At 35.2% G+C, this 24,464-nt stretch overlaps 1 protein-coding gene across 5 annotated transcripts in view; it reads left to right on the top strand.

Annotated features, from left to right (window-relative positions):
• LOC148173121 (zwei Ig domain protein zig-8-like) overlaps positions 1 to 24,464 on the top strand; it is a 101,019-nt gene that overhangs the window by 61,759 nt on the left and 14,796 nt on the right. For all 5 annotated transcript variants that reach the window (XM_088038399.1, XM_088038401.1, XM_088038397.1 and 2 more), the window contains exons 3-4: positions 8,826 to 8,998; positions 21,240 to 21,450. In XM_088038399.1, the coding sequence (XP_087894525.1) occupies positions 8,826 to 8,998; positions 21,240 to 21,450 (384 nt within the window). The remainder of the gene's footprint in view (positions 1 to 8,825; positions 8,999 to 21,239; positions 21,451 to 24,464) is intronic.

Raw genomic sequence — 24,464 nt, forward strand, 5'->3', positions numbered from 1 at the left:
CTCTTACTTTTATTAAGGGAGCTTTATCTTTATTTACAAACTCTTACACAACGTCTTGCTCAGGTTCGCTGAATCTAACAAAAACAATCCACCGAAATGCAATTTGCAGCAGACCAGAGGCCATAAATAAAATTTAAAGGAAACTTGGCATGTTAGAAGTATTGAATTTCACGTTTTTACATGAATTGTGGCCATGTAAGAAGTATCGTATCGGTTAGTTTAGATTCGCTTTCGTCTAAAGTTAAATTGCTCTTTTGAAATCGTCTTAGAACAGTGAATTTATGTCACTTTTTTGCAGTATATCGTCGTTCGTATAAAAACAAGTTGGCGGCTTCGAAAGTTGCGACTAAACGAATGAAATAAAAATTTCTACCGAAACACAAGCCCATAAAACATCAAAAATACCATCTGAGAAGCGTTCACACTTTTCGTACGTAGAAATAGGAATAGAGAAAGGTTGGATTTTACAAGATAAATCATTTCCTCGGCGGCGACAGAGCGTAGCGCGAATACCGACTCTAAAAACTAATGCCTCATCTCCTAGACAGCGCCATCTATCTGCTGCCACGGCGAGATATGTTTGTAATGGAAAGCGGACACCCTTAAGGCACATATTGATTATTTCGAAAATCTGACCCACATTTTTCAGGGTGATCTTTGGAAGAGCGACAGTGTTGGATTGGCCGCGTCAAAATGTTCACTCGGGTTACTTACCCGCACTGAAAAAATTCCAGTCTAATTAATTACAGAAGGGGCTTGGAAACTTCGATTCGGAAACATAAATTTGCCGAAAATTGTAAGGACAAGTATTAAACCCTGCTACACTTACGAAACGTTCGAGACGTTCTAAAGTTAATTTCGGTGCTTTGAGTAAGGAACGATGCGGCAAAGTATGCTTCTGAGTGTTCGCCACAGCTTGAAAATTGCCAACGCCTTTGTCATTAGGTGATCAATTGCGAGAAGAGGGTTCTGCACTTCGGACACACGCGTGCGTTCGATAATATTTTTTCTCTAATTACTTTTTTCCACATTCGTATTTTCATTTAGTCAAATATACCACTGCGGGAAATGAGCTTTTGCAAGAAATAACTAACTGCATAATAAAGGTGCTTTATCTCAGAAAGAGCACACTAAATTACCTTTGAAGCTCCTATTATTATAAATTAGGTACGCACTCTTGCTTCCAGTCTCTTACTCAGGATAAAGACCGACATGTATTGCTGAAAACAATATTTCGTAATAAGGTAAAGGACCTTATCTGCTAAAATAAACGGGAGTTAAGCTCTACAGTGTTTGGGTTGAATCATCCTTCATGTACTGATATTATAAGACAGATAGGATGCGCCCTGTCATGAGATCCTTGAATGTACGATGTAGGGCTTTTAAGCTCTCTGCCGAAACTTTAGTTTTTCAGTTAGTTTATTCTTCTAGTTTTTGTGTCATAAATCAGGTGTGGTATCACCTTAATTTGAAATTATAGAGCAAGTTTAGAGTCCGGAATGGCAGATACATTACTTTATAAACCACAAGGGAGACTTCCTTTTCCTTTTGTCAGGATCTTTTAAAGCAGCTTTGGTCAGGATTTTGCAATTTTTTCGTATTGTTCGTCTTGCTTTTGTCATTACTTTTCTCTTTCTTTCTTTCGCTATTTTACGGTTGTACGACCACGAAACAGAAGAACGTCACGTAGGCCCCCGTGGTTTCGAAAATCTATAAATTGGTCCACTTGATTCAACTTGACATCTGAGTAAATTTGGAACGAATGTCCTTTGGTGAATAAAATATAAGGCTACTTTAAGTCCTGCAGTTCAATCACTGTCCGCCATGCTGGGAGAAATCTAGCTATAAGGACGTGACTGGATTATCCTGGCCAACACAAAGGACACCTCGTGAAGACGCCAAAACTCTCCGGGATTTCAATTCAATATTCACGGAGCTAAAAGCGATACAAGTCCTTGTAGCAAAAAATGCAATTGTTCTTCTCCCCAACAATGAAGAAGGGTTTGCATGTCCACAGAATATTGATTTGACGTTAGTATTCAACAATTCTTTGGAATGAAAGACCATGATTTATTCAGCGAGCTCGAAAAAATCGTCTGATATTTTTTTGGGTAAGGTCGTGATTAGTAATACACCAAAAAAATCGCGAGGTTAATATTCATGCTTGTTCTGACCTGCAACGGAAAATAAAACACTCACTATCAAATCGAGATATTTGCATGAGCCACGATGCAAAAACAAGCGAATTCTAATGCGCTTTTGTGAGCACAAATACATTTTTGTTTTGCACACTCTCAAATATTTGTGTGCAATTTTTTAGGGGAAAAGACCTGAAGGTTTATTATTTCGTACACTGGTTTATCATAAAAGGCGCAATTTGTCTAGCTCATCGTTAAACTGTTAAGTCGTTAAAACCGATCCGGTTTGTCTGCAAAGCTAAGATGCTTCTCTAATTAATTACCGTAATAAATTTGAGCAAACAATGTGGTTTTTATTCATTTTCACAAAAAAAATGGAAGAGATACAAGACATAATTTGTTGTTAAACTTTATGATTTTAATTAAATTAATTGGTACTTTTTTTTCAGGTAAGAAAAGTCTACTGGGTGATTGGATGGAGAACAGGAGCTGTGGTAAACTAATAAAAAATTGTAATCCAAACCAATTAAGGTGCTCCACCAGTTGGTTTTATTTTCCTCAGAATGTGAAGCTTGAGCTGTAATATCCGGTTGAATTATATTTTTCATGCGAGCTTTGGTTAAAAATTTATATTTACCTGAGCCTTTCATATCACTTTTGCAAATACTTTAAATTTTTATGTAAAAGCAAAGGTGAATTACCCGGGTCAAGAATTTTATACACTTTGGTAAATTTTTCAGTTAAAGCAGTCATTTTAAATTTTTTCCAGGAACTGAAGTGGGGTATGCAAATGCTTCAAATTTTTCAGCACTCTTATGCTTCAATAAAGTCAATTGATGTGTAGTTTAAACTTGTTTACATCTATAAGCTCGTCCGACGATTTTTTTCTGTTTTGAAGTCTTACAGGTGAAACGTTTGACGGGTTTTACTTTAAAACTTTCTATATTTGTCTGATAAACTTTTATCGAGTTTTTATACCGGTTAAAATTTGTGAACGCCTCGGGATAAGAAGATAAAATTAAAATTTTTTCTTTCTTAACAGCTTATTATTTTTAATGTACCTCACATTGTATTTAGCTTAAACTTTGGAGCAGAGTCGTAAGTTGTTTCAAACAATTTCGCTTTTAGAAGTTTTAAAAGACAACAAAAATTATAATACGTTTTCGTTTTGTTATGTTAACCAGCCGACAAATATCAACAAACATCTTAAATAAAACTTAATTAACGTCCAATTTTTATTCTTTACAACCTGCTTAGTTATCAGATTCTCGTAAAACTCTGGCATAAATGTCAACGCAACAATGACATAATTGCGTTTTACATTACACCGCCTGTGATAAGATTTTCGTATAATTTAGTGGACGACCTCAATTCGCAACAATTACAATTTTAATTTGAAAAAATATAATTACAGTTAGAATCTTGGACGACGGCCACAATCCGTTTCAATTCCTTTTCTCTAAACTTTGCTGTGGCTCCGGAAGTTTGTAAAAAATTAGCCCAATTGTGCGGTCTAAAAAATCGCTTCAGATATAAGAAACGTTTTATTGAGCGCGTACGTTTCCGGTTACAATGAATGGATTTATTCCATCAGAGTAGAAAATAGCTTAGACCCAAGTTGACTGTATAGGACGGTCGTCCCTTCGGGTAAGTTTTATACTTATGGGCCTACAAGGTAACTCCTGCGGGTGTATTTCAGACGGCTCGTGAAATCGAGAGGCTGACAAATTGAAATGGGCATGTGACATCCCTCTAGCGAAACTGCGGCGATACGCACCTTCATCCAACTCCTTTATAAAGCTTACCAACTACTAAAACACACTATGAAGTTTTTTGTACAACTTAGCTTAAGGAGTTTTCGGATTATTTATGCAGGAGAACGCTGATGTGCATAAATAGTTTGTTTTGTTTAAGTACCTGGAGCTTAATTTGTTACTTGGGGATTTCTTTGGGGTTTTGTTTTTTTTTTTTTTTTCTAACGACTACATATTTTCCGGCTCATTCTCCTCCTTCATGTGATGCATGAAGTCTATAAGCGCACGACTAAAAAATTCGTGTTCTTTTAAGGATTTAAAAGTACGTTATTCGTTGACCAGCCTGCTGCTGTCGTGGGGAAATATGGTATTATGTCTGCGTACTTAAATAAATATGTTCCAACCGAAAACCTTGGGTAGATTTTATAAAATATTCACATGAGTATATTCCCGAAGCGGTACTAGAAGAGCAAAAGCTCTAGACGTGTTCTCGTAATGTGCCGCAGAGACAAATGGCTAGTTTAACGTTAATTATAGCGCTTAAAATGAATCTTCCCGATCTTCTAAAGGTGTAGCTTAATAAAATTAGTGTCCCTTCTCAAAATAGGTGAGAATATCAGTCTCGAGTTCGTCAAAGGATCAAAAGTTAAGCTCTCGTCATCTACGTAATAAACACGCATTAAGCTGTGGATAAGGTCACGCTGCTAACAGCCATACTTTTATCTGACTCATGGAATCCTGAAATTACGGCATCTTTCATTCGTGACCGTCGCTTTATGTGCCTTTTATAGCCGACAATTATTATATCCAGAGAGGCGGCAAGGTTCCGTTCAAAAAAACAAGCCGCCACAAAGAAAGATAAAACACGAGGATATTGTGATACAAATTTAATGAGTATGAATTGTTTATAAATATGATGCAAGAAATTTGGCGGCGCGGAGATTCATTTATCTTGGAAATAATGTGTTTTTAACTGCCCACACACTGTCATCCTATGTGATATATGAAATACTTTCACGTTAAAGTGAAGCTTTTTTCACAACTTTATGACTTTAATGTGTCATTTTATTTTAACGCTGAAAAAATCATGTAAATCGCGCTATAATTAAGGACCCAGCCAGAATTATCAAGAAAAATGGCTCCCTTACACCCGTTGTAAAAGAAAAAGTTTTACGAGCCAATTTGCTACGTGTTACGGGAAAAAAGGTCGAACCTGATTAGAAAATTTCTTGCTGCTTACGAATCTGTCCTCGCAATAAGTTTACAACCTCTTTTCCCAAATAAAGTAACGCCACCACACAAATGGATATTTTTATGAGAGGACTACTGATAAGCACAAGACGAATTTTGCCTACCAAAACAAAAAGAATCCTCCGGTTCCACAAAAAATCCTAATATGAACGGGTTTGCGAAGAACAAAGGACCATTGTTTTGGATTTTTGCAGCATCATTCAGATAATTTGCAGAACTTAATAGCTTTCAGACAGGTCGGTTTTGTTCGTAACAGAATGAAACAAATTTACACAAGTTGGGCTTTGAAGCTCCAAGTTTGGACGGACTTTGAACTTTGGACAGACGGCCAAATGTGCCGGGCTTGGAGACGTCCGATAAATTGCCCACCATGATGAAGTGTAGGAAAATGATAAGAAACACGAAACTTGGCCAAAGAAATTTCTAGGAAGGTCTCTTATTTGGTCACGGCACTCAGAATCTCGTGCCACATGCTCTAATTCAAATAGCTAGCGATAATTTGCGTAGATCTAATTTTAATCGAATTTAGAAGAAAATGTAGCATTTTTGCTGATACGAAAATGGTGGAGGCGCCGGGTTTTTACTAATTTAGCTTGAATCAAAACAAATTGCAGGAGATGGTCCAGATCTCCAGATCGAATCTGTATTTGCCCCCGTTTCTCTTCTGGCTTTTTTGTTATCATAACTTAGAGCTAAAGATTTTCTACGTTTCCAGTGCTTGCATGTTAGACAAACATTTGTCATAGTGCAAAAAAACCTCAGAAAATCAAGCACAAAGCTGGCAATTTATGGAAGAACGGCGACAAATGTAGCGTTTTACTTATTCCGACGCTTAAAGAAACAGTCTGTGAGAAAAATACTTAAAAATGCAAATTTTAGTTTTGCACTAATTAGTTTTTAAATGAGTTTACAGCTCGTAACTCATTCTCGAAATAACTTTATTAAATCTACGGTGCATGGTCGAGCGATTCTCTATAGCTGCTGTTGTTGCAGGACCTTTTTATTTTTCAATTTTCTTCGTGGCAATATTTTACTAATAAATTACTAGTTCTCTAGATGTATGATTTAGATCGGTTCTAGCGCCAAGTCTTCTATAAATTTATAACAGTCATACTTTATTTATAATTTAAACCTTGAACGCTACTGAATATAGACGCAGCCATTGTTGAAACTGAATGTATTTTAAAATAGCGTTATTTTGGTCGAGATTGGGATGTTGACGTCATTAATCAGAAAAATTGCTCCTTTCGGAGCTGAAGTCTGAGATACGAGACGCCAATTATTACCATCCTCTGATTTCTGTAATTAAGAAATTGGAAATGTTTGCTTTAAATAAATGGATTCCATAACTCATCTCAAACACTTTTTATTATGTTTCAAGCTGTTGACAGTAGAACGGGCCACGTTTCGGAAAATTGACGGTATTTGCTTGTTTACATAGCGGTGGTTTATTATTGATTGGTTTGCTCGAGGTTTCACTGCCAATAGAGCGAATGGAAGTTTAAGGATATTCAAACACGGCCGCAACAGCAGATTTTGGCTTAATTTTGTTTCCTGTCATTCCGATTTTTCACTCTTCAAATGTACAGCGACTGAAGCTGCAGCTGAAAGCTTCTAAGCTGCTGTTTAAAATTTAGCCGAGTGCACCCAAAGCTCCAATTGCCAACAATTTCAATTTCTTGAACAATTCACATCGCTTTAAAGATAAAACCTCCACCAATTTGTTTTCAGAGTCGTTTTCGAGGCTCATTTTTTCCCTGTAATACCAATTTATTATTTCCATCGCAATTTATAATCCGTAACGGATTAATTGCGTGCTTGCGATTAAAAACAAGGTCGCAGTCTCGTTGTTAGTGTTCCAGGCTTTGAGCGCTACATAATAGAAGAGGAAAGGATTTAGGATGAGAACTTTACATGGCAGTTCATAAATAAGTAATCAGGGTTTAAGCATGTGGGCTTGCATAATTAAAACCCGTAGATGTTGGAGTCGGAGCTTGGTGCAGTATTCTACAATGAAACATTTTCATGGTTCCATCCCGCAACTTTTGATATACGAATTTCCGCATTGTTGCAACTCCGACCCACTTTTGCCACCGTATTAACCGCATTGTCTTATTAGTGCGGAGGTAATAAGTCAGAAACAAAAAGCAACACTTGATTTACGACTCTTCTTGGTGGCAACAACATGTAAACAATTCTCTGTCATACACACAATATTTCTCAGATGAAAAAGTCAAAGAGCGGAACTTCAATTTAAAATGTCAAACGAAAGGAGAGTTATTGGCGGTTATTATATTCACGTAAGCTTGGCATCGATTCAGAGATATTTTGCTCAACGAAGAAGAATCAATAACTTTTGATTGTATTAAATTATAATATACAATTATTGTTAAATGTTTCAATCAAAATATAATTCGCCCGGCGCATCCACCATTTTTGCGTGATTGGCAATTTAGTATATTTTAATAGCGGATTGATTGAATAAGTGCATTTTATACCATAACACAAATTTACAAATGTAATCCTTTTTGTAATTGTCACAATTCTGCGTTCAATTGAATATTAAGTATTAGCAGTAATACCACCGGACTAAATTTAAAACCAGGTAAAATTTTGACACATTGCAGACGAATTCCGCGTAATTGTTTCCACGTGAGCCAAACTACCATAAATTGTCCATTTTATTGGATATGACACAAAGCAAAAAAGGGCGTAAAAAATTCGCAACAATAAATCGTATTTCATGAGGTAATTACAGCGTTGATTTGCATAATAAAAACTTTTTCGGATCACCGAACCGGTTTCTTCATTTTATAGGCTATCTGCAGAACGCGCTTAAAAAATAATACGGTGCCAGATATCTTGAACGGAATCGGAAAAATACAACAAATGATCCGAACTGATAAACACGCAAGTCTGAAGCTAAAAAGTAAAAAAAATCCAATAGAAAAACACGACTTTCGTTAAACGAGCTTTTAAGCTGAGTTTGCCTCAAACTAAACAAAAATTTAATTACTGCTTGTGATTCCAACAAAGCTTTTATCTGATTCTATTAAATGGAAATCGCTGCGAGTCATTTTATTGGAGACGAAATAATACCGGAAAAAGTAATAAGCTTCTTTTCGCAACTATCCATTAGTGGAACTAAACGAAAATCTGTCATGTTCCTCGAGATATGTAAATTTAGATCTCTGTGTGTGGTTTTATCGCATTTATGCTGATCCTGATTTACATCAGTCTTACATCAATACGTAGAAAGACGAGAGGGAACTATTGCAAACAAACTAGGTATCTTTGAAGATTGTGGTATTTCATGAGAGAAAACAGGCATAGCTCAGAGCCTCATACAAGGGAAATTAGCAGATAAATTACACTGCACATGTAACAACTTAGCGGGATGCATATGTCTGTGTTGGAATTGCGAACAAGCTTCTGGGAGAAGTGTTTACGGACTACACACACGTAGTTGGCGACTAAACTGATTTATTTCTCGTGCAATTATTCTAATGAGCCCATTATTTGTTAATTAAAATTAAATGACATCAAATCCATTTCATTTTTAATTACTATTTTACATACCGTAATATACACAGTCATTAATACAAATTCGCTCTCATTAGTCGCTCAAAACTACGTACAATATAATGCAGCAATATTTGCTTCTAATTAGCGCTTTCTCTAGTTTCAGCGGCTCTTGTGGGAGTCTCCGAGAGTTCCAAGTCTAGGTTTGTGGAGTCGGTGAAGCCGATCGTTCAAAGACCTTACTTTGATGACGTGGGTCCTCGGAACGTCACCGCTGTCGTAGGACAGTCTGCTTTGCTCAACTGTCGCGTGAAACATCCAGGCGACAGAACGGTGAGTAAGCATTAAGCAATCATATCTTTATTGCTTTGTTGACAACGGAAGGAGGCCTCAACAGAGAACTTGTCTTAGAACTGACGTGTAGTCTTGTAAAATGCGGTTTCGAATTGACGGAAGATGACGCATTTGCACAAAGGAAGGTCGTTATTATTCCCAGCGACAGAGACATGAAGTTTTGTTGTTTAAAACGGAATTCGTAGAGTTGATAGAAAAAGGCTGACGCGCACAAAGGGAGAATGTATGATGAAATTGTACTATTTTGTTCTGGGGATCATCAAAGCAATGATGCCGATTGAACAAACGCGCGCTTTTAATTTTACATATTTCTACATAGATGTTAGTCCGGGGAAATTATATCAAAAATGACCGTTATAAAAAAAAAATTATTTAAGTTTTGAAACTTGGCAGAAAAAATTACCAAAGGTATCAGGAATTTAAAAAAAAAGTTCTCTCACCTAACAAAAAAGCTTCATCCCTTAAAATTAGAGTAAACACCCCTAAAAATTGTTTTCCTCATTTATCTTCTAAACCATTTACTTTAGAGCAATTATACCTTAGAAGGAACAATAAATGTTGACAAACGTTAGAAAAAAATTGTGTGAAGTCTAAAAACTTTTTGACTCTATAATTCATTTTGTTACCAAAATTTATTTTCTCATTTTTATTTAAGTCTTTGTTTGATTCTTTGTTATAAATACATCTTTAAAGAGATAATCAAATAATTAAATATTTATAATTAATTATTAATTAAATATTTATTAAATTTGAAACCAAATTTTTATTTAACTTGACACCGCAACTATATTTCCTAGAGGTCCAAAATTATAAATTGTACTTTTCAAAAATCCAGAAAACGTCAAGCAGTTCTAAAGTCCCGAGATTTACCAAATCATCGTTCGCCAAAAGTTTACACACATATTTAGATTTTTGGAATAACCAAGCGAACAAAATTAATTTTGTAAAAAGGATGTGCTTTCACGATTTCTTAACATTCTTTATGTATGATTTCCAAACTTTTTTCAAATTTAACATTCCTTTTATTAAAAAAATGTACGATGGATTGATTTATAATTTTAGAGCAATGCTATTAGGCCTTTGAAGAGATTCTACAAATGATAAAAACTGAGATTCCTTTCTTTATAATGATGTATTACAGTAAAAAATAAAAACAGCAGTTTATTAGTTATGCATTAAGTTTTTTTTTTAAGTGAATTACTTGGTTTCTAAAAATTTTCTGGAAAATCAGTTTTTCTTGGCAAAATCGACGATTTCTATAGTTCTTTGGATAACTTATTCAATCACTTGTTTAATGAGGTATAACAAAGATTTGTGACAATTAATTAAATAAATCTTAGTCTTGACCTAATGGAATAAAATAGATTGTAGATCCGGAATCATGAGGCAATTCTAGTTTAGATTTTTCACTTTTCCAGTGCATTTTTTCTAAAATTTGTTGACTAGTGAATAAATAAATAAATGAATAAATACTCTCGATTCACCCTCAACTTTGCTATTTGCGCGAGTTGCATTCGCTAGACGCAAAAAATTAATAAAACATTTTTGTCAGAAAATTTAATTTGAAACATTTTTTATTACATTTATTTTTACTCTAATATAATTGGTTTGAAAGATAAATACGAAAAACATTTTTTAGGGGAGATTATCAAAATTTTAAGGGTTGAAGCTCCCACGTTAGGTGAGAGAACTTTTTTTTGTATAATTTCTGATGGCTTAAAGTTTCTTTTCCTAATTTGTATCTTAAAAATTCCTAAGTTGCTATGGAAACAAAGCTATTCTAACATTCCGTATCGAAATGGATATTCTAGCACTGAAAACGAATTGGAAAATAGCGAAAATAGCTCTGTTACAAGAACAAATTAGGAAAAATAATGTAAAAACCTCGTTCATAAGGCCATTTAGGCACTCATCCATTATAAAACTCGCGGCTTTGCCGCTCGTTTTATAAACTTGGATTCGTGCCTAAAAAATTGCCTTATGAAACTCGGTGTTTTAATATACTATTCTGCCAAATTTTAAAACTTTAATAATTTGTTAGGGTTTGAAACTTAATTTTCCTAAACTATCTTTATTAGGTAATAATTGTCCAGGCTCGGGGCATCCACCATATTCTCACTTTAATTTAAATTATTCAATATAATACAACATAAATGTTGAGAGGTGATTATTGATGAAATATTGATCGGCGGTATGACATATGAGCTGTCTTTAATAGAATCCGTATATTTGAACAAGTTGTTTGAAATGCGAGAATTCGCAGTGGCATTTCTGTTTGTTTTGCACTGTTGTATCGTGTATTTGTTGATTTTCCGTCAATTTTTTATTTAAACGTGAATGAATGTATGTGTCGTAAAAAACAGTCTGAGCTGCAAGAATTCCTTTTTTTGATGGTGAGAGCTGGATAATTGGCGGCGTTTATTGTAGTCGTGTCAGTAGATATTTATGGTTAAACTGCGCGATATTTCTCGTCCCGTCTAAAGCAATAATCGCACAAAGTTAAGAAGCTCACGCACATCTGCGTTTTCATTGCCGGCACCCTTGTAGAAATCAATTTCCCTAAATCATGCCATGACATTGAGGTATGAAGCATGTAGGAAATTGCAGTATCTGATCAACATGTGATGGTGTTTACGAAATGCGGCAGCTGTTATGCCCATAATTAGACAATATAATCCTGGATATAACAAGCATCAATCCGACTCGCACCCTAATAAAGGAATCAGATAGCATGCGATAAATTAGGATTCAGGTCCATGGGACAGAACTAAATCTCGATAATCCTAGAAAGTTATATTGACCTTTACTAATCCTGCCTCCCAGACTGGAGATCCATGTAACACGTTTCTTAGTTTATGCAAGTGGAGTTAGAACTGGGTCATGCTATCCGTCACAAGGGATACAGATGCGTAACCAGAAACTATTACAATAATAGCGAGCATCGGGGCTTAATGGAACGAGCACAGCTTATGTGTTTTAAACAGACTTTTAAGCCCCACAACTATTTAAAGACTTTTCTGTGTCACTTATCCGGGCTTTTTGAAATATAGCCGAGATGTACCATTTGGCAGAAAGAGCGACCTTAACTACACATTCTCTTTGCAAAGTTGAATCATGAACATCGCTTTGGATAAAATATAGTGGTGTGTTGAGATGCCAATTGCAGTCGGTGCATCGGAATACTCATTGTGTTCAAAGGAAAACGACACTCGGGGGAAATATGTTATCTGCAAATATGTCCGGAAAATGTATTATAAATTCCCAACATCTCCAATATCATGTTTCCATTTTGAGCAATATAACGTGTACAACCAGAACGTTGTTAATAGAATCTGAAGACACCCAAAATCTCTCGCCAATAAAACACCTCAAGTATGTTAATATCACCGAATTGCTCCCGCGACTGCCACTGTTAAGGGTTCAACGCAGATGTTTAATTATTACAACTCGTAAAATTAAAATTCTCATATAACCGTCGCGCGTTTCGCCCAAGACAATATCTAAAATTAATCTCATCAAGAACGGGATTTGAAAAATATTTGCCGTTACCTCCTTTGAACTGTCTAAGAGGATGTTTTGGAATTTCGGCGCCTCTTTTACGCTCTACTGAATCCATAAAGGGAGCATACAGGGTGGAAGGTGTCCCGGATAATTTTCAATGGACGGCTTTCCTTACCTGCAAGGTATATTACTTGCCACTTGACCGGTTTAATTAACCCAACGAGGCCAAGGAGATTAATCTAGTCTTGTAGAGGATTTCGAAATGCAAGGGTGGTGCTAATGAGTTGTTGCCTTATAGAAAATTATTTCACCGGATAATTTGAGGGCTTTCTGTGTTAACTCGTCTCTGATGAAATCATTACAGTGTGGATAGAATATTTTAATAAAATTAATATAAGTATTAAACAAAATTATTTGCATCATCGGAATTACAGATTTACACAATAATAAACGCAATTTTTACATGATGGTGCTGTTCTTTCAAATCCGACCACCATTGTAATTAAAATTATTGGACTGGTACTAAAATTACTTGTAAATCGGTCTCTGATAATAGTACAATTTATTACAAATTTTCCATTGACATTTTATGAATTTATAATGTCGGGTTTTACCATATTGTTTTTATTTAGTGGAAATTCGGATAAAAGTGGTGCAATTGGCGTAATTTGTGAAAGCTTTTCAATGGAATTGACCAATATGAAAATCCTAAAATGTGGAAGATATATTTTTCGGGGGTTAAAAGCGGCGACGATATTATATTACCATGGAAATAAAACAGCTAATAGGTAACACGTTATACGACATGAATATTTTAATAGGAAGAAAGAGGAGTAATTCAGGGGATGCTTCGTGAACTATAAAAAGCAGCACAAGAGAATACTTAAGGTTGCAGAGAGTGTTTGTGGCCTGCGAGGTGACATGAAATACACGGTATATATTTTCAACAAGGAAAATGAAACACGTTCCAGGAAGCACCTTCATCGTGCCGCGTTGTAATCATTCACATAAAAATTTCCCCCAGTATTAAAACCATAACATCCAATCATCATTACGCGTACATTCATTTTAATTAAAATACTTCCATCATACGTCCATTTATTGTTAAATTTGGCGTTAACGAAACCACCGGCTCATGAAATCGAATCCGCTAACTCAATTAGACTTAAAACCTGCCTTAGCACGGCAGGAGGCATTCGCATCCCTTATTCAAGGGGTGTAGGTAAGAGAACGCTGTTTTCATTTCCGTCTTCTGTTTGACAATGTAGCTGACAAGTGCTGTCTGATATTTTCATTGTAAAGTCCTTGCGTGATCGTGATCCGGATTATGCTCTAGAGTGGTTTTAACTTAGCGCATGATACTTACGGTAAATTGCTTTCGATAAAATGCCTTCCTCGTTCGTGCTTTTTCACTAAGACGTGCAAATTTAAAACATGTCCCATAGGCCCTGTTGTGGTTTAAAGTCATTATCGGATAGAACAAGAGCCCTCACTTATAGATTTCGGGAAAAACGTTCTCGCTAGTATCTTAACACTGCCCTTGTCAAGTTTTTCTCCTGAGAATTGTAAATTTTTTCTTAACAAAAAACATCACACGAGGTTTTAAACTTAACCGACACAGATTGAAAGCAGAGCTCCTCGAAAGACGATTAAATCAAAATGGACATGCAAATTCTCGATTTCTTTTTCGCTTCATAAATTGGTTTTATTCGGGTTTCTACTCAGGTGAAGGACATCTAGTTTAAGTAGTGCTAAAAATGATGTGAGGTGTAAAACTTCCGGAATTATGATTGAACTTTATTTCCGACATAATAATTGCAATGAAATATTTTATAGCTCTGATATCGTACTGCAACACCTCAAGTAAAAATAGCGAAGATTTCTCTCTAACCTCCAGAAACTTTCTTAATTAACAGATTTAGTAGTGTCCCGTCTTTGATAATTCATAAGTTAAAATCAGCAAAGGAGACAGCTTATTTATATCCGAATTAATTCCCTGAGGTCAAATTTGTTAGAAATAACTTTGGAACCGGATTGGTGTTATTTGAAAGTTGTAATGAATAAAATTGGGTCGACTGCACCTGGATTACGGTATAAAATCCCATTTTCGGGGGCTCGCTTTCTAACTTGTTGTTTGTCTAGTTGGTATAACCCTAGATTTGTTGTTAGTATTGTTCTCCAAAGTATTTTAACTTTGCTCTGAGCCTGCGTTAATCCCCGTTGTAACTTCCGGAAAAACATTTTCAAGCCGTTTGACCTCTCGACAAAAAATTTACACTTGTTCTTGTAAACCGAGCGAACTTGGGAAATTTCTATCAGGAAAAATTAGTCGAAAATCGTTTTTTCATTGCTTAAAACGCACAAAAAGCCTCTTTGTAGCGAAATAACAGAGGAAACAGCAGTTACCCTGTTACATTTATCTCCAGCCTTCATTGTTGCGCTCAAAGTTTTTTTGCCATTCGAGTTTAAATTAAATCGAGTTACGCTTTACCGCGGTGTATTATAATTCTCCCGGAAAAATTTAAAGACTAATTAATTAATAATCTTTTAGCCGAATAATCCAGCACAATTAATTTTAATTAGAGCAAAACTTTTGTAGAGCATGGAAAATTCTAAAGCAACACATTAAAGGTTTCGTATCGAATATCCAGCATATATTACTACGTTACCATTATGATTTTATTCAAGATTGATGGAAGCGAAACCAATTTAGAAAAGTCGCGGTTTTAGATTACAAAACTCCAAAACGGAACAATATTAATGCTCACTGTTGAAAAGATTTACACCGGAGTTTGATTTATTATGGTATAATTTAATAAGTTGTAAGCTTTCAGACAGGGTATAAATTCTAGTATTATTTATACCAAAAACGAATTAGGCAATATTAACATCTTATTTGCAATTTCAGAAAACATGATTTCGAACTAATTCTTCAAGATTAATTGGACCATTACAAATGTTTAATTTATACACCCGAAACGTGAAATAATAGGGTAACAAACGATGTTGAAGTGTTGTTACCAACAGCTGTTGCTTACAAAAACCAAACAAGCGCGCCCAAAGTCAATATGAGACGAAGAAAGCTGAGCTTCTGAAGCGATAATGGTTACATCAGCTTAATCGGTTTTTTCATTGTAAATACAGATTGCAGCTGCTGTAAGATGTATGAGCTATATTAGAATTTGAGAATGCGAAAATCCGCAACATTTTGTATCATCAATAATTTGTTTCGGAGCGTCAACATAAAACTTCGTTGTTCCCGATTCCATATAAATATTAAACACTGTCTGGGGCGCAAATCACCGACTTTGTTTAAATAATAAAATGATGTCAACTGCATGTAACATCTCCATAAAACTTTGTTCAGTTTGACGGTTCAAATGCCTGTGGCTCCTTGCTACTCGTCCTAAAATTAAACATAAAGTAGTTCCGCATCAAATTACGGAAGTTCTTTAGTTATAACTTAGTGCTTGCTATGCAGGTGCTGCAGCTCCGAGCTAAGATAGAAAAAAGTTAACTTGAAGTGTTCACGCAAGCCTAACATTTCAGTAATGTGTATATTTCAGTACAAATTATGTCGCCAATCTTTCATCTAAATGTCTTTTTTGTTGGTATTGGCGTAATAAACGAACAGGAAGATAAATTTGACGTTTCCTTGGAAAAGATTTGAAAAATTACGATTTGACATTATTGAGGAAACTTCGTGAAGTTAGGGCACATTTGTATCACAACACTAAACTTTATTAAATGTGGAAATAATGAATGGTTATTCCGCGCATTCGTGCCTCCCGTAATGTTTAAAACAAAACCCTAAAATCCCCGAAAAATGAATAATTAATTATTACACTAATTACCCTGGCGAGGGAATAAAGTAATTCCAACAACCTGAGAGTATTTAACACTCTTTTTTGTTTTATTAGCGCGGTAATTAAAATTATCCTTACCCTGATTTAAAGTTCCTGATCTGTTTCCAGAGCGTGGCACGTAAGTCTTGGATGCAGCGCCAGAGGCTGTTGCTTGTTCTGTTTGTTTGTACTACAATTGTGTGTCGTTTTTCTTTAATTGCAAAAAGAGCGAATATATCCGGGTTGTAAATTCAATATGCTCGGATAATGAGATAAGAAACTCATCAAGAAAAGCATCAACTGGCAAGAAGATAATAAAAGCGGAAGAAAATTTTAAAGAGTTTTGTGAGTTTAAAGTTGGACGCAAGGAGGGTGAAGCAGGCGCGGAATTCGTTATATTTCCAGCAATAATTTCGGAAGGCCTTTATTAAGTTCGTTTCAAGTTCGGAAATAATTAATTATTATTAATATAATATAAAATAATACACAGATTCTTGCGGCGAAAAATGGTGGATGCGCCGGTCTAATGATGATGATTTAATTGGTGAATAATGATGAAAGTACACGAAACTAATTGAGTGTCATATTTTCGTGGTTTAAATAAATTCAATCTTTTAGGAGGAAAGAGATTAATTACTGTTCATATTTCACCTCGGAACAATGCATTTTGTAATTCAGCGTGAATTTCTGATTTATTCGTATCGCCATAGAAAATTAGAGTTTTTGTTGGCTGCTCGTTCTGAATTTGCTTGAAATGTTTTTTCCTCGGATAACATGTGAGTAAAATAAAAATGTTTCGGAAACAAATATACTGTTGAAGGTATGGGCATTTATCACTCTGACAGTTCTGTTCTGTCCAAATATGGTTGTTTTTACGTGGTTTTAGCATACAAACACAATCAATCTGAAGCAAAGCTCGGACATGTGTGCTTATTTGCATTGTCGACTTGATGTGGGTGTTTGCTGGTCGCTTGTTAACGCTGCGCCCTCTGCGGTCCCATTTGCATTCTGCAACTTTATGGCGTCTCTTCTTTGTAACTAACGTTATCTGCTGTTACTTTTAATCATGCTTGCACAGCCTGAAAACAGCGCTTTGCTGAAGTTAGCCTGCATTTAACAACCTCGACAACACCCACCTGCTAATTATGCCTCCAAGTGTCTCGACTTGCAACACAACATCTGGCGAAATAGCTCAATCGATACGGGGTTTGAATTCGACAAACAAGAGCTGACAAACAAACAGAAAAATACATTTTTAAATGAAAAATAAACAGTCAACCCGCTGATGCATTTACATTTTTCGTAATTTCGCTTTAAAAGTAACGAGACAATGCACAATGCTTTGTTTCGGAAAAATTATTTTTGCTGCGAAAATGTATTTAAAAATTTAATCTCTTTGCTACGTAAATGGTAGATTTAATTATAAGATAACAAGTTTATTATGCCTTTGCTACGTTTACAGCCGACTAAGACAAAATTGAAATATAAATCAGACTTCTTATGATGTCTCTTCATAGGTGCGTGATTCACAACAAACTTCAATTCAGACAATCACAGATTTAATAGAATCATTTAGCTAATAGCCAAAGTTGAAAACTTTGGCGTGCTGCACCTAAAATTTGTTTTATTGTATGAAACTTTTAATGAAACTCCCTTTTATTTACAAAAAGCTTTCTATTACACTCAATTACTATTTCCTCAAAATAACGTTGTTTAATCACGACAACATTGCGTCGCAGCTTAAGTGCATTACTTAATTAACTTTACTTCAAATATTCACAACTTGTGATCCGACTCCCTTTAATTAAGTCTAATTATTTGAGTCCTTCATTTTGTGTTAAATGTCATAACGCAGATCCCAAATTAGTGTAAACGTGTTTTGTCCGGCGAAAAGATTCAATAATAATCAAGGAAGTTTGCGAATTTCGATTAAACCCGAGACTGTAATAACCACAGGGTCGAAGAAGATCTTCGTCAACCTGAAAGTTAAATGGTTTTCACAACACTAGAGACACCTCCAGGATGTTGGCATGAAGGAAGTTGCAGGACATAGAGTTTAAGTTTCTTGAATACTTACTTTTCACGATTATTTCAGAGCAGAACTGTTATAGAACAGACATTTTACTCTTCGTTTTAATTCTGCGACTAGACTAAAAAATAAGAATGCAATTAACTTAAAATGTTCGCTCCGTTTGTCATTTTCTATCACCTGAATCTGTTTTATGGTTTCTCATGGTCGTTCAGCTTCAACTAAAGTGCATAAATTGAAAAGCTTTTACGAGAACAAATATACCTAAATGCAACGCATTGAGTGGGATGAAGTCGTTTCCTGTAAAAGTCTGAAAGAAATGTGTCATCGTGAATAAAATAAACAATTTTTTAGTTTTTCAAATCTTTCTTTCGCGTGCGATCGAATGAGGACGATGCACACTTTTACGGTTATCTGAGAAAAATTTGAAATATTGTCTTTGGAATGGCACACATTGTAGCACTTTAGCGTATCTAAGCTGATTCTCCAGTTTACAATAAAACGTGGGTATTGCGATTATTTGTAGAAACAAGTCCAAAGCAGCGTCATGCAGAGTAGAACATATTGAGATTTTTAAAGCAGAACTACAAAAGTGGAAAAGCCATATAAATCTTTTCCATTTACTTCTAAAGGTAAACAAGCGTATGAGATTGCAAGATGGGAAATACAAGGGAAAATAAGACAAAAAAATATTTACAATTTTTATTCCAAAATATGACCTAGTTACCTGTTTGTACACCCCCTTACTCTGTGAAGGTCATCCAACTACCACCTGTCGGATAGCAAACATTTCCTGTTTACACTAATTCATGTTTTCGTAGTACTAATAACGGCAACCCCAATATAGTCAGACGACTTCCGGTGGTGCTGGTTCAGATTTATTTGATACAAATGTTTGCAAAACGTAAGCGAGGAGGTATCAGAAGTGGAACTATCAGATTTAGTCTGAGTGCGCAATGGTCCTGTAACACTTTTTTGTTTTATTTGAATTTTTATGGCTTCTTTTTCTAATTGTTTTTACCAAAATAAAATCTTGCTCTAAAAAATTACATTGCAAAGATTCTCTTATGTTTAATAAAATATCTAGTGGTGCTCTTGAAAACAGATGACCAGCTCATAGCCATATTTACCCCAAACTTAAATAGGAATATGTAGTATATTGTTACATGAGTGGGAAAATTGGTTATTTTTCACGAGATGAAAGTTTACAGAACGAGCCGAAGGCGAATATAGTAATCCATCGAGTCAAAAATCGCCATTTTTCACACATGGAACACTATTTTTTCTACTCATATGAACGCAAAGAAAATTATTTCTTTGCTTGTTCAGTGAAGCAAGAGTACGTGTTCTGAGAATATACTTTGTTTTTTGAGCTCCGCCAATCCACAAACGCTTTGTAATTCAATTCGTATTTCTTCTGAGATTTTGAGGGAAGTAAATTAAGCGTAGTTATCTTTGCTGCCTCTCTGATGTTTGGGGGTGTAGAATTTCCATTTTCTTTATTATCTTGGTCAAACATCTTCACGTACAGACACAAATTTTACAACACAGAACGCTCACAACAAACACCAGAATACAGAGACATGTCAATTGTTCTTCGAGGGGTATATGCAATTGTCATCATAACTGAGGACGAATTCAATTTATTAGAGGGGAGGTAGGATAGAAACAATAGAGAAAGCAATTTTTCACTTTCTGATTGGATGATATCAACGGAGAAATAGTGTCTTTTCTACATCGATGTAAAAATGTTGGATTTTTTCAATCAAAAACTGCATATGAGTTGAAAAACAATTTTATGGTGTTTTGATTATTAGAGATTGACGGAAACGATAACAGACATTGTTTTATTCTACATACAACAGAGTGGGGACAATTGTCAACAATGTCAAACTTTGACAGTTGACGTTTTTTACTTTAGTTAAGATTACATCAACAAAAGCGGCAACTACGATGTTATATTCTTTCATAGTCCTGTATGTTTTATTCTCACTCTTTTCAGCATAAATTAAAATAATTTTTAATGCATTTTAATTATAAAGACTCCAAATATTGGAAAAAGGATTCTGATTCACAATAAAACGAGATATTATCAATATTTCCATTTATTTATTAACAAGCTGCATTTTGTTAACTTTAAAATTAAAACAAAAATGTTTTTAAACTAAATAGAAAGGACGATCCAAGTACAAGTTCAATAAAGAATTTTAAATAGCGTGTATTAGAATAGATTTCTAATAATATAATAAAATTAGTTTGCAGTGAGTTTTAAGGCATGTAAAATTTAATGATTTGTTTTAACGTAATAAACAGACTTCACTTCTGATAAAAATTTTTATTTGAAATTAAAATGAGTAGAATAAAAACCAGCGTTCTGAGAAAAGTACATTGAATGTTGATTAAAATGACAAGCGCAGTTTTATTTTAAACTAAACTTTTAATAATACTTTTATGTCCTCGCATAAATGTCTGCAAGAAAACATCCCAAAAAAGCACTGATAATTGACTGTTTTATTTTATAACATACGTGCAAGTTATTTAACAACTATTAAATTTTATTAGCAGTAAGTTAAAGCTTTACTTGACTTTATTGTTCTAAGATGTACACATCTAATCCTTTAAAATGTTCAATCAACTTTTAATGGTTCTAATAAACGTTCAGTTCAGAACTAAATAGAGGAAATCTCGATAATAAAAAGTGTCTGGTAAATAAAATTTGACTTGAAATTGGTCGCACTATCGATCGTTGTCTAGAGTGTCTTTTACGGTCGGATAAGCGCCTGTTAATTTGGCTTTTCGTGTAAATTGTCTTGAGTCTCATCGCCCTCGGGATACTTTGTTGCAGGTATCCTGGATGCGTAAACGCGACCTCCACATCCTGACCTCGAGCATCCACACATACACCGGAGACGCTCGTTTCAGCGTCCGCCATCCGGAGCATAGCGACGACTGGGATCTGCGCATCGCTTACGTGCAGAAAAGAGACGCCGGCGTCTACGAGTGTCAGGTGAACACGGAACCCAAGATTAATCTCGCCATCATGCTGAACGTTGAGGGTAAGAACACTCACTCGCCCTATTATGCACCACCATCCCAAAAATAAATGACAAGATAACGCCTCATTCTACCCAACTAAGCAGAAATATTCACATACTAAACGTCACACATTCGCGAGATAATATTTTATCGCTCGGGACAAGCAAAATACCAAACGAAAAATATTTTCTGCCAAGCTTAATTGGGCAGAAGGAGTCGATTAGTTTCATCAGACACATTCTTTAACCTTAACGTAACCATTATTTTGGCCGCTTTACGTTCAAGAGCTCGAACAAAGCTTGCAATTAGTTGAGATATCGCTTCACCCAAAAGCTTTATGTGTTGGTGGTAGACGCAACTTGAATGGAATATTTTATTTTTTGGTGACGGATATTCTGACTCTTGCCACAACGCGAGATGAAATCTGCATGCTGCAAGCGACACCATTTTACATTTTATTCCAGAAGCCACACACAAATTACATCTCATCATTTTGTAAAAACATTATTCACGCAATAAAAGTTTCACGCAAACAGATAAAAAGCGATTTCCATTTTCATAGTTTCACAACCATCCCGTTCTTTGTATTGAGTTTCACCACTCGGTATCGATATTTTCAATATATTTTACTCCCACTCTAAAAATGATTTCCAACATCACGCATCGCACGTACTTGCCATCGGCCAAGAAGTCAAGCATCTTTCACTGCTTCTTCCAATATCGTTACATAATTTTCTATTTCGAACATCACAAAAATCGCCCACATGTTCAAAAGGACAATACGAAGTAATTACCACAGGAAACATATTTTAGTCGGAATAAAATGAACTTTGCAAAGACTAGATTGGATCTGGAATACATGAAAAGTAAAAGGGTTCACAGATGGTGGATATCCACAAGAAACGCGTGGAAGGAATGGGACGAGATTCGGGAAGAAAATGGAATTTTATTTTGTCAACACAACAGTAAAGGAAAAGTTCGGTTTCCACAAATAGTACTTTTGTATATTTTAAGATTAAGTGGAGCATAAAATGAACCAAACATTTATAAAATGATGGTTTGATTTGTATGAAATCCGGTGATAATTGTGGCTTTTATCTACAGTTGTAATTTCCGGTGGATGAACAAAATTTTATGTTTTTACCAATTTTGATCCCTCTTTTCCAATATCGATGAGATTAAAATAAATATTGCAAATATTAAGCGAGATTTAAAAACTGTGGGTGTATGAATACTAAAAATTTTTGAATGGTCTATTTTAATACTGTGCAGTGACACAACCACTAAAATGAAGAATTAATTGCAATTATACAGGGTCTATCAGAACTGGCGGACCAAAATCATCCCATGGATAAATGATCTTCTGCAGATAAAGAGAAAATTGTTTAAAAAAATCCATTCTTGTTGGCTTTTAAAATAAGAACGGTTTTAATTGACCAATCGTGTTGTAGATGTAAAATTACCTTAAAACATATATTTTTTACCATAGAAACCTATTTAATTGTTGCAAAAAATAATTGACTGTTATGTCATAACAAAGTATTTCTGACAATTAGACAGTCATTCCAAACGTTGATTTGTGGTTTCATTGTATTTAATAATTAATTATGTTTACCCCGGAAGAATATTTTGATATGGTCTTGTTGTATGGAGAGTGTAATCGCAGTGCAACAGCTACTATCCAGCAATACGCACTTCGTTTTCCAAATAGGGAACAGCCTAGCCGAAATGTTATTTTAAGATTAGTACAGAGAGGAAGAGAATCTGGTAATTTAAAAGTATGCAGAAGGGAGGTTGGGGGTGCCCCAAGAACTGCGAGAACCGTGGACAACGAGGAAGCGGTTATTGAGATTTTTGAAGAGGAACCTGAAACGAGCATTAGTATTGTGGCCAGAAATCTTGAAATGTCCACCTCTTCTGTTCAACGTATTCTTAAAGACGAACGAATGCACCCATTTCATTATACTAAAGTGCAATGTCTTACGCCGGAAGATTATCCTCTAAGAGTGGAGTTTTGTACTTGGCTTCTGCGGGAACATGAAGCAAATGAGAACTTCGTCAAAAGCATATTGTTTACAGACGAATCTTGCTTTCAAAAAGATGGATTTTTCAATCAAAGAAATTTTCATGTTTGGGGGCGAGATAATCCGCACGTCTTCAGGCAAAGTAATCCCCAGCAAAGATTTTCTGTCAATCTTTGGGCTGGAATTTTTGGGAACGCCATAGTAAATTGTTTTGAGAACAAGTTATACGCAATTATAAAACATCACATTCTTTCAGGTTGGTTTCCCGCCAGACTCAACGGCCAAATTTATACAAATTTTTTAGTTGATGATTTGGACATGCTGCTAGACAATATTCCTCTACAAAGATTAAGAAATGTTGACATTAACAATATTTGGTTCCAACATGATGGATGCCCAGCACATTTTGCAAATGTAACTAGGAACCATTTAGATGTTAGATTTCCTAATGCATGGATAGGCCGCGGAGGCCCAAGACGTTGGCTCCCCAGGTCGCCAGACCTTACGCCCTTAGATTTTTTCCTTTGGGGACACGTCAAGAATTTGGTGTACCGAAATATGCCTGAAAATATTAACGTGTTAAGAAACCGCATTCAAGAAGCATTTGCTTCAATAACAGCTGAAATGGTCAGTAATGCTAGGGCAAGTCTACTGAGAAGAGCTGCTCTGTGCATTCAAGTGGAAGGAAGAAATTTTGAACATTTACTTTAAAAACTATTTACCTATTTTTTCAAATTTATACCGCTAATTCATTCATTTTTGTTATTTCTGTATTCATTTACTAATCTGTTTTTCGGATTCTGTTAATTTTAAAGTTTGAGTTTATTATTTCATTTTGTTGGTCTTAAAATAAACTTGTCAATTTTTATGAGAAGACGTCACCTAAAAAATTACGTCAGTGTAACAACAATGCAAAAATATTTAAGATGCATCCATAGTTACAAATAAAGCAGGAAAAGCTAATTTTCAGGTAACTTAACATCAGCAACACGATTGGTTAGTTTAAATTG

This window comes from Gnatocerus cornutus, chromosome 6, assembly GCF_029298725.1.
Source record: "Gnatocerus cornutus isolate USDA-ARS CGAHR chromosome 6, icGnaCorn1.1, whole genome shotgun sequence".
In the NCBI taxonomy this organism is placed as follows: Eukaryota; Metazoa; Arthropoda; class Insecta; order Coleoptera; family Tenebrionidae; genus Gnatocerus; species Gnatocerus cornutus.